At 38.4% G+C, this 16,181-nt stretch overlaps 1 protein-coding gene across 3 annotated transcripts in view; it reads left to right on the top strand.

The window, feature by feature from the left end:
- Window positions 1-16,181, top strand: part of CUL2 (cullin 2) — an 80,058-nt gene that overhangs the window by 23,614 nt on the left and 40,263 nt on the right. For all 3 annotated transcript variants that reach the window (XM_060097664.1, XM_060097662.1, XM_060097663.1), the window contains exons 4-5: window positions 6,420-6,514; window positions 13,068-13,173. In XM_060097664.1, the coding sequence (XP_059953647.1) occupies window positions 6,420-6,514; window positions 13,068-13,173 (201 nt within the window). The remainder of the gene's footprint in view (window positions 1-6,419; window positions 6,515-13,067; window positions 13,174-16,181) is intronic.

A 16,181-nucleotide genomic window follows, 5' to 3' on the forward strand; every position in this document is an offset into this window, starting at 1 on the left:
TTTCATTTCTTTTTATGGCTGAGTAGTATTCCATTGTATATATGTGCCACATCTTCTTTATCCATTCATCTGTCGATGGACACTTAGGTTTCTTCCATGTCCTGGCTATTGTAAATAGTGCTGCGATGAACATTGGGGTACATGTCTCATTTTGAATTATGGTTTTCTCAGGGTATATGCCCAGTAGTGGGATTGCTGGGTCATATGGTAGTTCTATTTTTAGTTTTTTAAGGAACCTCCATACTGTTCTCCATAGTGGCTGTATCAATTTACATTCCCACCAACAGTGCAGGAGGGTTCCCTTTTCACCACACCCTCTCCAGCATTTATTGTTTCTAGATTTTTTTTTTTTTTTTCTTTTTGCGGTATGCGGGCCTCTCACTGTTGTGGCCTCTCCCGTTGCGGAGCACAGGCTCCGGATGCGCAGGCCCAGCGGCCATGGCTCACGGGCCCAGCCGCTCCGCGGCATATGGGATCCTCCCAGACCGGGGCACGAACCCGTATCCCCTGCATCGGCAGGCGGACTCTCAACCACTGCGCCACCAGGGAGGCCCTGTTTCTAGATTTTTTGATAAGGACCATTCTGACCGGTGTGAGGTGATACCTCATTGTAGTTTTGATTTGCATTTCTCTAATAGTGATGTTGGGCATCTTTTCATGTGCCTTTTGGCCATCTGTATGTCTTCTTTGGTAAAATGTCTATGTAGGTCTTCTGCCTATTTCTTTATTGGGTTGTTTGCTCTTTTGATATTGAGCTCCATGTGCTGTTTGTATAGTTTGGAGACTAATCTTTGTCCGTTGCTTCATTTGCAAATATTTTCTCCCATTCTGAGGGTTGTCTTTTCATCCAGTTTATGGTCTCCTTTGCTGTGCAAAAGCTTTTAACTAGGTCCCATTTGTTTATTTTTGTTTTTTCATTACTCTAGGAGGTGGGTCAAAAAAAGGTCTTGATGTGGTTTATGTCAGAGAGTGTTTTTCCTGTATTTTCCTCTAAGAGTTTTATAGTATCTGGTCTTACATTTAGGTCTTTAACCCATTTGGAGTTTATTTTTGTGTATGGTGTTAGGTAGTATTCTAATTTTATTCTTTTACATGTAGCTGTCCACTTTTCCCACCACCACTTATTGAAGAGGCTGTCTTTTCTCCATTGTGTGGTCTTGCCTCCTTTGTCGTAAATTAGGTGACCATATGTGCATGTGTTCATCTCTGGGCTTTCTATCCTGTTCCATTGATCTATATTTCTGTTTTTGTGCCAGTACCATACTGTCTTGATTACTGTAGCTTTGTAGTATAGTTTGAAGTCAGGGAGCCTGATTCCTCCAGCTCCGTTTTTCTTTCTCAAGATTGCTTTGGCTATATGAAGCCACCATCACCCTGATACCAAAACCAGAAAGAGATATCACAAAAAAAGAAAATTATAGACCAATATCACTGATGAACATAGATGCAAAAATCCTCAACAAAATACTAGCAAACAGAATCCAACAACATATTAAAAGGATCATACACCGTGATCAAGTGGAATTTATCCCAGGAGTGCAAGGATTCTTCAATATACGCAAATCAATCAATGCTATACACCAAATTAACAACTTAAGGAATAAAAACCATACGATCATCTCAGTAGATGCAGGAAAAGCTTTTGACAAAATTCAACACCCATTTATGATAAAAACTCTCCAGAAAATGGGCATAGAGGGAACCTACCTCAACATAATAAAGGCCATATATGGCAAACCCATAGTAAACATCATGCTCAATGGTGAAAAACTGAAAGCATTTCCTCTAAGATCAGGAACAAGACAAGGATGTCCACTCTCACCGCTATTATTCAACATAGTTTTGGAAGTCCTAGCCACGGCACTCAGAGAAGAAAAAGAAATAAAAGGAATACAAATTGGAAAAGAAGAAGTAAAACTGTCACTGTTTGCAGATGACATGATACTATACATAGAGAATCCTAAAGATGCCACCAGAAAACTACTAGAACTAATTAATGAATTTGGTAAGGTTGCAGGATACAAAATGAATGCACAGAAATCTCTGGCATTCCTATATACTAACAATGAAAAATCAGAAAGAGAAATTAAGGAAACACTCCCATTTACCATTGCAACAAAAAGAATAAAATACCTAGGAATAAACCTACTTAAGGAAGTGAAACACTTTTAATCAGAAAACTGTAAAACACTGATGACAGAAATCAAAGGTGACATAAACAGATGGAGAAATATACCATGTTCTTGGATTGGAAGAATCAATATTGTGAAAAAGACCCAAAGCAATCTACAGATTCTGTGCAATCCCTATCAAACTACCAATGGTATTCTTCGCAGAATTAGAACAAAGAATTTTATGATTTGTATGGAAACACAAAAGAACCCAAATAGCCAAAGGTTATCCATTTAAATTATATCAGTGTGTACATGTCTATCCCACACTCCCTAACTATCACTTTCCCCCCTCCTTCCCCCCTGGTAACCATAAGTTCCTTCTATAAGTCTGTGGAAACTTGACTACCTTTTGTTAGCCCTGTGACCCTGGGCAACTCACCTAACCTACCTTGTAGATTGAACTTCATGTTCCTTTATCTGTAAAATGGAGATAAAGTAACACAGTCTGTGTAATAATATGTCTAATCCCGTACATGACTAGGAGTAGATCTTTTTCAAATGGTAATACCCCATAAGTAGAGCACAATTGATCGTGTGATATTTCCCTTATAACATTTGAAGAAAAGCTCAGTTTTTCAAAGCCTGTTTTATCTATCTGTTTATTTTATTTTATTTTGTTTTCATTGAAATATAGTTGACGTACAATATTTTGTAAGCTCAGATTTTCAGAGCCGATTTTATCTGTTTATTTTATTTTCATTGAAATATAGTTGACATACAATACTTTGTTAGTTTCAGGTGAACTACATAGTGATTCAACATTTACATACATTATGAAATGATCACCAAATTAAGTCTAGTTACCATCTGTCCTTATACAAAGTTATTACAATCTTGACCATATTCCTCGCACTCTATGTTACATCCCCATGACTTATTTATTTTCTAACTGGAAGTTTGTACCTCTTAATCCCTTTCACCTTTTTGGCCCCCTACTCCAGCCTTCTCCCCTCTGGCAACCACCTGTTTGTTCTCTGTATCTCTGAGTCGGTGTCTGTTTTGTTTTGCTAGTTCGTTTGTTTTTCAGATTACACATATGAGTGAGATCATGTGGTATTTGTCTTTCTCTGTGTGACTTATTTCACTTAGCATGATACCCTCTGGGTTCATCCATGTTGTTGCAAATGGTGAGATTTCATTCTTTATATGGCTGAGTAATATCCCATTGTATATATATATATACCACATCTTCTTTATCCATTTGTCTATTGTTGGACACTTAGGTTGCTTATGTATCTTGGCTGTTGTAAGTAATGCTGCTATAACTGCTATGAACATTGGGGTGCATGTATCTTTTTGAATTAATGTTTTTTTTTTCTTCAGGTAAATACCCAGGAGTGGAATTGCTGGCTCACATGGTAGTTCTGTTTTTAATTTTTTGAGGAACACCCTGTTTTCCATAGTGGCTGCACCCATTTACAGTCCCATCAGTAGTGCATGAGGGTTCCCTTTTCTTTTTTTTTTTTTTTTTCTTTTTGCGGTATGCGGGCCTCTCACTGTTGTGGCTTCTCCCGTTGCGGAGCACAGGCTCCGGACGCGCAGGCCCAGCGGCCATGGCTCACGGGCCCAGCCGCTCCGCAGCATATGGGATCCTCCCAGACCGGGGCACGAACCCGTATCCCCTGCATCGGCAGGCGGACTCTTAACCACTGCGCCACCAGGGAGGCCCGAGGGTTCCCTTTTCTATAGATCCTTGCCAGCACTTGCTATTTCTTGACTTTATTTATTTATTTATTTTTGGCTGCGTTGGGTCTTCATTGCTGCACACGGGCTTTCTCTAGTTGCAGCGAGCGGGGGGCTACTCTTCGTTGCGGTGCGTGGGCTTCTCATTGTGGTGGCTTCTCTTGTTGTGGAGCACGGGCTCTAGGCACGTGGGCTTCAGTATTTGTGGCACGTGGGCTCAGTAGTTGTGGCACACGGGTTTAGTTGCTCCACGGCAAGTGGGATCTTCCCCGACCAGGACTCGAACCCGTGTCCCCTGCACTGTCAGGCGGATTCTTAACCACTGCACCACCAGGGAAGTCCTATTTCTTGACTTTTGATGATAACCATTCTGACAGGTGTGAGGTTATATAGCTCATTCTGGTTTTGATTTGCAGGAAGTGCTCTACTTTTTATTATATATTCCAGATACATTTTAGCGTTCTAGTATGTACATTTATCAGTTTATGAAAGTGGTTTTAATAACAAGTAATTTAACTTAGTCTTAACATTTTTCATATGTTAGTTTTGAAGTTAAAGTTCTGCTGTTGTGAGCTGGTTAGCTTTGGTTATAATATACTAGATAACTGTGTGAGTCATTTATAAATTTTGCAATTTTATATTTTAGCATAGGTTGTAAGTGTGATTTTTAAAAACTTTTTATTTTGAAATAATTTTAAGGTTATAGAAAAGTTGCAAAAATAATACAAAGACTTCTCAAATACTTTTTACCTAGCTTCTTAATATTAACATCTTGCATAACAGTGGTACAATTATTAAAACCAAGAAATTAACATTGGTATAATTGTGTGATTGAAAAATTACAATTGTGAAGTAGTTTTATGAAAGTTTAGAATACTTATATAATTGTATACCATATTTTCTCTCAAGTCCAGTTACAAAAAAAGAAGTTGGCTATTATGTAGATGACAAAGTAAATTGTTAATATAGCCAACAGAACTGAAAAGTTTCACCTGTGAGAACTTTTAAAATTACTAAAGTATTACATTATGTTGTAGATCATTTAGAACATACTGATGAGGAAAAAGAAAATAAACATCACCCATAACATACCTCCAGAATTAACCACTGTTAATACTTTTGATATATCTATTTTTAAATATATCTTTTTTGGATACATATTAACAAAAATATAATTTGATATATGTCTTTTGCATATTTTTGTTTTGTGTAGACTTCCGTTTTTTATTAGAAAATGAAGTCATGTTGTATACTTTATAATGTGCTTTTTACTTTTAATAATGTTGTAGGTCTCTTTCTTTGTCATTAAATAGACTTTTGTAATTCTGGCAATGATTGTAACATTTTTCATATTGTGGAGATACTGTGATTTGTTTAAATATTCCTATATTGCTGGGCATATAGATTATTTCCAGTTCATAAAGTTGTGATTATAAACAATACTTCCATGAACACCCTTGTAGCTAAATTATTCTTGTGTTACCAAGTTTTTTTATAGGATAAGTCCCTAGATGTGGAATTACTGGGTCATAAGTCATGAACATTTCCCTCCATATCTGTGTGTTCCGAATTAGTGGATATGGAGGCCCGGCTGTAGGGACTTGAGCATCTGCGGATTTTGGTATCCATGGTGGGATCTTGGTAACAGTCCCCACTGATGTTGGAACAACCGTAGTAAGAAATTGTTCCTAGATTTATATTCTATCCAACCAGCAGCAGTAGTTCCTAAGTGGGCCCTATTCCCCAGCATTATTAATAGTGGTTGCGATTTTTAATTTATTTACCATATGATAGGCAAAAAAGTACTATTTATAGGCTATTCCTATCATCCTGAGACTTAATTGGTAAAACTCCCAAGTTTAAAAGTATAGCTTTCATCAAGAGTTAATTGGATGAGTATTGAGGTCATGTCTTGCCTAAGGTCACACGGATGGTTGATGGAAGAACCGAAGTAAGAGCAGCGGTGGCCTCGGGAATGTCTGTCCTGTCTAGTGGATTTTTATTGTTAGACTGGATTTCCATTAAAATTAACTGTTTAAACATCAACCCTCAGATTTCAGTTTGATTTTCATTTTTCAAAAAATGGTAGGTTTTTATTAAATAAATATAATATAACTTATTTGGGGAATATGGAAAATGTGTCAATTTTCATAAGTAGTCTTATTCACAAAAGTGAATAATATGAGGTGATGACATAACTACAGGCTGATCAAAAGTGATGGATGTGAGGAAACACTATAGAATTACATTTTTGTTTTAATCTGATCTAATATTCTAGCCCAAAGAACAGCATCAAACCATTACATTTTGTTTTTTTATCTTAGAGAATGAAACATTTACTCTCTAGTATGGCTGCTTCACTTTCATATCTAAGATTCACATTTTTTTTCTAGCTCTTTAATTGTTACTAAAGGTAGTTTAAAATAAGAATATAATTTGTAAATATATAGTGCTTGAATTATGTCACTTATTTAAGAACATTAGTTTTTGATAAATTTCATAGCTTACAAATGAAAATGATTAGTGCTTTCTGAGGAAAAAATATTTTTCTTCTTTTTCTAGAGAGTTCTGGAGTCTGAAGAGCAAGTGCTTGTTATGTATCATAGGTACTGGGAGGAATACAGCAAGGGTGCCGACTATATGGACTGCTTGTATAGGTAAGTACACTTTTAGACTCTCGGCAGTCTAAACAGTAGTGCCTGCATTTGGTAATTGCAGGAGTTTTTTGTTTGTTTTTACTACCTGCTGCCCGTGAAAATGAGCAGAACTAAAGCATTACCTGATGTATGGACTTTTCTCTGCTATGGGGAAAGGTCTGTAGTGTGGGTCACGTGGGTATTTGGGAGCCAGGCAGTGTATGGAAACTTATTTTGTGAAAACGAAAACTATATTTGATGGCATAGCTCTGTTTCTTCAGTTGTGTGGGACTGTGTAACACACATTAAATCTTGACAGATCCGAAGTGAAACCTCAGCTTGGATGAAACTTTTAGTGAATCTAAGCTCGTGCCCCACTCCAGCCTGCTCTTGTTTGACTCTAGGATTCAGCATTTTATGTTTCATGGAAGTACCTGGCAGTTTTCTCTTGACGTTCTCCCGCCCTCTCCTCTAGACGTGCTGAATTACCGGCAGTGTTGTGATGCCTTGTGGTTTCACATCATCCCGCCTTTCCTTGTGCTATTCTGTCTGTCTGGATTGCTTTTCTTCCTTTCCCTGAATGACTAGTTCCCATTCCCCACTCTGAACTCCCCTCTCCTTGCCTCAGTCTCCTGCTTAGATCTTTGGTGTTAACTGCCACTCATGCATGTTCCTGTGGCACCCTGGGCTGGTCCTCTCTAACTCATTCACGTAGACGGTGGAAATAAGTACAGTACCTAGGTACACAGGCAGAGACCCATTTGTTGAAGGACAGTGGATAAATAGGGAATAGTGCTGTTAAGCACCTGGGCCTTGTGGCCTGTGATGGTTGCAGTGATAATTTTGCCCTGTGCATTGTGGCTTGGGCCACAGATGAATCCCTGCCTCAGTTTCTTGCTGGAAAAGAGGAATAGAGCTAGGTCTCAAAGCGTTTCCTGCACAGGTACATGGGGCCAAGGCATGGTCGCCTTGGTGTGTCTGTCCTTCTTTGCTTTACTGGTTCATATTCCCTTTGGTTTTTATAACAACACTGGACTTTACTAGATGTAAGCTGCCTATGTTAGAAACTGGAACTCACTTCTAAATGGCCAGTAGCTCTATTTCCTCTTAGAAGAGCAAAATATAATAAAACCAGAAACCAGCAATTGCTAACACGGGCAAGGTTTGCTGGGGCTTTGGCTTTTACAGAACATTTTTGCCATCCATTAAACATCCTGACATTTGATTTCCCCCCTCCATCCACCAAAGTGGCCTAGTCATAAATAGAACTTTAAGAATTCCTTAGCTAAACCGTGGGGGAGAGAGGGGGGTTTTAAGGATCATAGTGAGAGCCACACGCGTGTCTTTGTCACTGCTGAGAAGCTGGGGCCACGGGTACATGGATGACAAAACAGAGTGCTTCGACTGTGTGCCGTGCAGTGGATCCCTCATTAGCTGAGATACTTCAGTAAAGATGCCAGTTGTTTTTCTGTTCTTTCTTAGTTTTCTGGGGCACCGTTCTCTTGGTTCTCCTGCACCTCTCTTTACCAAAATCAATTTGGTATTATTGAAAGTAGTACTATAAATTGGTATTGTTGATGAGCTTTTATTAAATTTTGCAATATATATGATATATACACATATGTGTGCGTATATATAAAGCCATATGAGGTAGTTGGTTTTTTACAATGGAGGAAAACTAAGGGTCAGAGAGGTCAAGATCCCTGAGCTGGAAAAATTACAAGGGCAGAATTTAAACCCAGATCAGTCTGAATAAATCCATTTAACTTCTTCATTCTACCTAGCCTCACTCTAGGGAGTCATTGTAGTCACTTACGTAGGTTCTATTCTCATCCTTTAGCTACACTCTGCGTTCTTTCTAGGATGATCTCTATTACTCCTGGTTTTAACTACAACCTGTATATTGATAACCACCAAAATAAATGTTTATTGCAGGTGGTCTAAGTTTCAGAGGAATATTCTTACCTAGATGCCTGTACCTCCGGGATGTTCCATGGGTACATTGTACTACTGCAGATGTTCACAACTGAGCTTGTTATCTTTTACACACACGCTGCCCAGTAATACTCATTTTGGTTAATGGTAGTCCTGGACATCCAGATGTATATGCCGGAAGTCTGTTATCCTTCACCTAGGGTTATCTTCTCTACCTGACCCCTCTTGGTCAGATCCTCCAAATGTCTCTTAAATTTATTATTTCCTTTGCAGTGCTATTATAGTATTGTAGTTCAAGCTTTTTATTGTTTCTGACCTGGACTATTATTGATAACATCCCTGTAACCAGTCTCCCAGCCTTTGATTTCTAATTTATTCTATTTAGTAAACTTCTCAAGTGCAAATTTGATCACCGTCCGAAATCATTTAGTAACTTTGCACTGTCTGTAGTAAAGACTTAGAACCCATGGCTCATGGGATTCACTTATAGAGTGTTTTGTTTGACCTCTGTGGGGTTGGCTTCATGTGACTGATTTATTTAATTATATTGGTAGACTGGGTGGTGAGATCCTTCTCATAGAGGGCACATTTGGCAGTAATTAGATAAAAACTGCTTGATAGTCTTTACTTGTTGGGTAGTAGGTTATCCAGGCTATCTCTTGTTATTAATCTTAGTCTATAAGGAAATCTGTGTGAAGAAATGTAAAGGAAAAAAAATCAGTTTTATTTCAAAGCATTTTTCAGTATTATTGTTTTGAAGTAATTTCTAGCCTTTACTCTGATTGATTTATAAGATGGATGGATATGCATTAGCATAGGTGACTTAAGGATTCCAATTTTAAAGAAAAATAATGATGCTCCTACCCCACCTTTCCTGTCGCTACATATCTGTTTAGGCCCTGCGTGCAGGCCCTTGAAGTGGGGTACTTAAAGTATTAGCTTGAGAACTAACGACTCTTGAAATCCAGTAGGTATTAGCGTGGGAACAGTTCTTATAATGGATTTTTTTTTGTGTGTGTGTGTGTGTGTGTGGTACGCGGGCCTCTCACCGCTGCGGCCCCTCCCGCCACGGAGCACAGGCTCCGGACGCGCAGGCTCAGCGGCCATGGCCCACGGGCCCAGCCGCTCCTTGGCACGCGGGATCCTCCCGGACCGGGGCATGAACCCTCACCCCCTGCACCGGCAGGCGGACTCCCAACCACTGTGCCACCAGGGAAGCCCATAATGGATTTTTTTAAAGATAGATTGAAATGCCTGATTTCTTAGAGGCTTCACAGTTACCTTAGGCTATTAGTTCTTGTTAGTTAATACTGTTGTGTTACTGTTGATACTCCAGAAAAGCAAAGGATACTTATCAATCACTTTGTTGCCAGAATGAATTATAAAAACATGTACTACTGGGCCTCCCTGGTGGCGCAAGTGGTTGAGAGTCCGCCTGCCGATGCAGGGGATACGGGTTCGTGCCCCAGTCTGGGAGGATCCCATATGCCGCGGAGCGGCTGGGCCCGTGAGCCATGGCCGCTGAGCCTGCGCGTCCGGAGCCTGTGCTCCGCAACGGGGGAGACCACAGCAGTGAGAGGCCCGCATACCGCAAAAAAAAAAAAAAAAAAACAAAACAAAACAAAAAAAAAAAAACATGTACTACTGCATGAGTTAGACCTGAGCAGAACAGTCAGGTATTGACTGTGTGGTAGAGTATCGACTATTTAAAGAAATTATTGAAAGCTATTCTACTTTACGATTTCCTAGAATATATATCTTTATTTAAAAACAAATGTGTGGTTAAAAAATCTGATTGTAAAATACTACAGTGACTTAGAAATTAAGAATGGTGTTTGAATCAAAACGAAAAATTATGCTACTTACATTTTAAATTATATCTATAAATTATTTTAAAAGCTTCTCTATCAAGCTTAAACTGTCAAGAGTAGAAATCTGTAATGAGAAGAATATAGATAATGAAAGTTAGTTTAAAATTTATTCCATGCTGGAAAGAGAACAGTGGCTTGTCCTATCAGATATAAAACGTATAAAGCTCCACTAAAACAGTGTATTGGCTGTGGAATATACACACAGATCTCTAGTGAATCCAGGCTTCTGCAGATCTAGCAGCTACTCTTCAGAGTCAGCAAACTCCTACGCTGAGAAGTTTACACTTACTGTATAGGAATAAGGGGGCTGCTGAATAGGGAGTTGATATCCTGAAAGCAGAATTTTTAGGTGAATTGGATATGCCAGAAATGGGAAATAGAGATCAGTCATGAGAGTGTTGCACATGATCCAAGCAGAGAGTCAACGAATGGCATTGAAAGTGAAAAGGAAAATAATGGGAGGAGGTGAGGAATAGTGTAGGAGGACAGGAGGACCAGCTGATTAAAGGAGGTAAACGGAAGGATGAGATAAGTGATGCTAATGTTTTAGGTAGGATTACTGGGATGGCCATGGTACAGTGACCAGAAAAGGAATGGTTTGGAGCAAAGGGTCTTATAGAAAGGCACATGTAATGGTGCAGATATGACTAAGTTCCCCCTGCTCAGCACTTTGCACTGTTGAAATGTTATAGTTGTTTATGTTTTGATGTCCTACCAGATGGGTAAGCTCTCTGGGCAGAGCCTACATGTTTGTTTTTCGTTTTTCTATCCTCAGTGCCTTGTGGTACCTGGCATGCAGTACGCACTTGGTCAGTACTTGCTGAATGAGAGTGGGAGACCTCGTGAGTTTTCTGGCCCAGCTCTGCCACTTAGTAGCTGATGGACCTTTGCCGAGTTCTTTAAGCTGTCTAAGCTGCAATTTTCTTACACGTAAAATGAGGATCCTAATAGTACCACATATATCTACCTCCTAGTATTCAGCCAGCTGCAATGCCTACGCCTGTCTCTGACACACGATAGGCGCTCCATAAGTGTCAGTGATTACTTTTATTTCCTGACATTCATGCTTTTGTGATCTGGCTCCAGGCTGCTTTTCCAAGTTTGTGTTCTAATGTTAGCTTTTGCCATCCGTGCTGCTGGAACGTTACCCGTTTATTCATTTCGTAATTCGGAGAAGTATTTTTCGAGGACTGCCTATCTGCCTGCCACTGTTCTGGACACTGTCTGCCAGACCTCATATTCTAGAGAGGAGGTGGATGTACAAAACCAGTAGACAAAGAAAAGAACAGGATTATTTCACATAGTAGCAAGTGCTGTGAAGGAAACAGTTATGTATTAGATAGTTACTTCATTGGGGGTGGGAAGTGAAGGTTAGTTTGGTTTGGGATCAGATCAGGCCTGAGAGAGGTGTGTTTGAGCCAAGACCAGAGTGACAGAGGCCAGAGGTGAAACGCCCTACCCCAGGGAGTCTGTTTCAGGTAAAGCAGCCGTTTCTCTCCAGCTCTTGCTTCCGTCTCTCAGTCCTGTTCCCCTTTTCTCAGCTGGAAGGCGTGGTGGAAGCACAGCAGGAAATTATTAGGGTTACAGTAAGAATGGAAGGGAAAGCTAAATGACATTTTGAAGGAAATGACTTTGTAACCAGTGGACAGAAGAGACTAAAATGTCACATGGAGCACCAAGGTTGTAAGCCCTGGAATCCAGAGCTTGAAGTGAGTGAATGTGGGAGGGAACTTGTGTAAGTGGTGGTGGCCGTAGCGCTTTATTATTTTTCATCGTCTGCTAGGATTGTCAGTGGAGTTATGCAATTGAAATTTTTGTTTTCTTTGCTTGCAGTTTCAGTTGTCTAAACATTCAGCAGACCTTTCATTTTGATTCAGTGAACGTGGGAAAGTGTGTGTTTTAACACAGAGATTTTGTGGTTGTTGCCTAAATACTTGTATTGTCAATAGCTATTTTCACCTTGGCAGAAGCCGTCAAATGAATAGTTTTAGGTGTTGAGCATTAAAGGCCTTGTGGTGAAATCTGGGATGGTGAAAAGTGATGCTTGAATATTTCACGCCTTTGTACACATTTTATTTAATCTTAGAACTCTTTATTCATCTTAGTAGTTCTTAGAGTTCATCACAGTTATTAGTCTTTCTTTATAAAGCTGTTTACCCCTAGTAGACAAAGTGATCTTGAATCTGTCAGTTTTGCCCATACTTCTTACGGTAACAATCTATTGCATTTTCTCACCTACTGATTGTGATTTTTTTGTTTGTTTGTTTAAAAATGAAAAGTTACATATTTAATGGTGATAAAATGTAGAGAACTTTCTTGACTTTGATCTTTTAACCATTTTCTGTTTAATTCTTTGCAAAGTGAACTTGGATTATTTAACAAGAAGAATCTGGGAATGAGCAAATTAGACTGTAGAGGGTTGACCCTTGGATAGGAGCTGTTGGGCTATAAGAGTATTGGAAAGTTTGAGAACAAAACCCCTGAGTTTTTTTAAGTGAGACTGTGGTAATAGGTTTTTTTTTTTTTTTTGCTACTCTAGAGGTCTTACTCTTTGTCTCTTAGGACCTAGCAAAGGGAGTTGGGCTGGTAATTTTTATCTTTTTTTAAAATTATATTTCTAATTTATATATAATTAGTTTCTTTTGGATGTATTACTGAACTATTTTACAGTTGATTATAACCCTAAAATTATTGCTCTAAAGTTGCACGTTACTTGTTTTCCTACTGATTTTGACATAGTGTCTATTGATATTACATTTGTTTTTCAGGTATCTCAACACCCAGTTTATTAAAAAGAATAAATTGACAGAAGCTGACCTTCAGTATGGTTATGGTGGTGTAGATATGAATGAACCACTTATGGAAATAGGAGAGGTAGGACATTCTTTAAGTGACTGGCAAACATAAGAGTGCTTTTATATACTGAGGAAATTTGATTCACTGTCCTTTTCTTAAGGACACTGAGTGGACTATCTCAAAATTGTCAAGATTTAAAACATCCTAGGGAATAATTCCCTGGCGGTCCAGTGGTTAAGACTCTGTGCTTCCAATGCAGGGGAGGTGGGTTCGATCCCTTGTCGGGGAACTAAGTTCCTGAAAGCTGCGTGACCAAAGGGGGAAAAAAAAAATCCTGAATGTTAAGTAAATGAAATACTGTCACGATTTCCTAAGAATCTTCAGATAGATGAGAAGAACAGAAAAGATGTGATGAGTATTATTTTAATAGTTAAATTAATGATGGATGAATGACAGAAGGTTAATAGTTCTGCTGTATGAAAAATCTCATAAAAAGTATTTAGAAAATGTTGAGACTCTTATGGTTGAAAAGTGTGAAGGACATGGACTTAAAAGAGAACCTAAAAGAGAGGAAATAGAAATTTGTGGATGCGACAAATTTATTTTAACTTTAAAAAGTAATTAAAGAAATTCAGAGTAAAACAATAAAGTGTGCAGTTCAACCAATTCACTCAAATTTTTGAGGTACAGTTCAGATTTAAATGTGGAAAATTATAATAATATATATAACATATACTGACTATGCAAGAAGTACTCTAGTGCAGTGTTTTTAAAAATTTATTTATTTGTTTGTTTGTTTATTTATTTATGGCTGTGTTGGGTCTTCGTTTCTGTGCGAGGGCTTTCTCTAGTTGTGGCAAGTGGGGCCCACTCTTCATCACGGTGTGCGGGCCTCTCACTATCGTGGCCTCTCTTGTTGCGGAGCACAGGCTCCAGACGTGCAGGCTCGGTACTTGTGGCTCACGGGCCTAGTTGCTCCGCGGCATGTGGGATCTTCACAGACCAGGGCTCGAACCCGTGTCCCCTGCATTAGCAGGCAGATTCTCAACCACTGTGCCACCAGGGAAGCCCTAGTGCAGTGTTTTTTTATTCATGTCGTACATATTTATCGAGTAGCCAGACATTGGGGATACAATGGTGAACAGACAGAAGGTCCGCTCTCCTCATGGGGAAGCAGATGCCAACAAAGTAAAGAAATTAATGTTAAATTTTGATGGGTGTCAGTGAAGGAAATAAACAACTAAGATGCAGCATTAGTAGAAATTTAAATTAGAATAACCCCTTTAGAAAGAAATTAATCAGTGTCTTTCAGTAGACTTTAAAATGTTCAATACCTGTTGACCAGGTAATCCCACGTCTGGTAATTTGTACTGCAAAACTAATACGGAAAAAAAGGTTTAAACGTTTAAAAGTATTCCTTGCAGTCATTAATAAGGGTGACTAATGGGCTAATGGTCTAAATTTCCAATATCCAATAAAAATCACACATAGAAGACTATATACAATATGGTTTTGTTATAAAAGTAGGCAAAGGGATAAATTAGTAGAAAACAGTTCATAGAAACATTAACAAAGGGGAAAATGGATTTTGAAAACATTTGGACACGACATTATATGTTTAATAGGAATAAAGCTGTAGAGGGGAAAGGATGTAGAGAAACAGATCAGTGGGAAATACCAGAACCTTAATAGCAGTTGCTTTAGTTTGTAGGATTATAAGTGAATGTTTTATTTTATAATCGTTCCTTATCACTAACACCATCATGCCCACTCCTCTTCCCAGAGGAAATCACTATAAACAATTAGATTTATATATTTTCTGAATTTTACCTGTGCTTTTACATATAAATATATATATATATACGCACACATAATAGTTTTGACATCAGAGCATATATAAAATTCTGCAACTTGTATTAATTGCCTTTTTAAAAAGTAGGGCTATCAAATAATTATTAATTATTTATTAAACTATTCCCCTTAGTTTTCATTTTTTTGTTGTCACAAACAATACTGTGTGAACATCATTGTTCATTTGTTCACTTATTAAATATTTTTTGAATCCCTCTGTGTGCTAGACACTGTACTATATGCTGGGAATATGGTAATGAGTAAAGTAAACAGAAATCTTACAATCATGGAGTTACATTTGTGTATATATCTGCTTGTACATGAGCAGAAATTTTCATGGAGTGAGTACCAGGAAGTGGATTTTCTGGGTCAAAGCACAGCCTGAACTTTGATAGCCCTGCCACCTTGCCTTTCAAAGGCTTTACCAGTTTGCCCTCCTACTACAGCTATAAAATCCCATTTTCTTATGTATTATCTTCTTTGTGCTAATTAAAAAGAAAAAGAAGGCAAAACCTGAAGAATGTTCCTTGTGGGAAAACAGATGCTCTTACTTATTTTTATAAAATTACCAGTAGATCAGAAAAAAGTTATCCCAGGGAAACAGTAGAGAGGCTAAAAACAGAATCATAACTGTGTGGATGCAGCTACGTTGGAAACAGGAGAAATCAATTTTTTTTTTCTTTAGGAGCAATCAGTTTTTGATACTGGAATAACTTGTACTCTGTATGAGAAAAATATATTGGAGTTTAAAGGCTTTCATGTGAAGGCAAAACTTGAAAACTTTGGAAGGCAGCATAGGAGCACACATATCTCCTCAAGGTTGACCTTAGGGAGCGAAAGAGTTCTTAAAAGACACAAGAATGCAAACAATAACGGAAAAGATTGATAAATTTGAGCACATTAAAATAGAATATATTTTTACTTTAAAAATGCTGTAAAGAAATTCAAAAGTCAAGTCACAAACTATGACAAAGTGCGATATGTTAAACTGTCAAGGGATTAATTTCCATGATATATAAAGAACTACGAGGTCGCATTGAGAACAAGACAAACATTAATGGAATAATGGGCAAAAGAGATGAATGGACAGTTTACAGAGAAAAAGGAAAACTGAAATGCACAAAAATCATAAAAAGATGCCCAGCCTTATTCAGGAAATTACCAGTTAAAACCTGAAGGAGGTCCATTTTATGTCCATCACATTGGCAAAGTCTGACCGGAGCCTGGCAATAGCA

The sequence above is a fragment of the Mesoplodon densirostris genome, chromosome 4 (genome assembly GCF_025265405.1).
Source record: "Mesoplodon densirostris isolate mMesDen1 chromosome 4, mMesDen1 primary haplotype, whole genome shotgun sequence".
In the NCBI taxonomy this organism is placed as follows: Eukaryota; Metazoa; Chordata; class Mammalia; order Artiodactyla; family Ziphiidae; genus Mesoplodon; species Mesoplodon densirostris.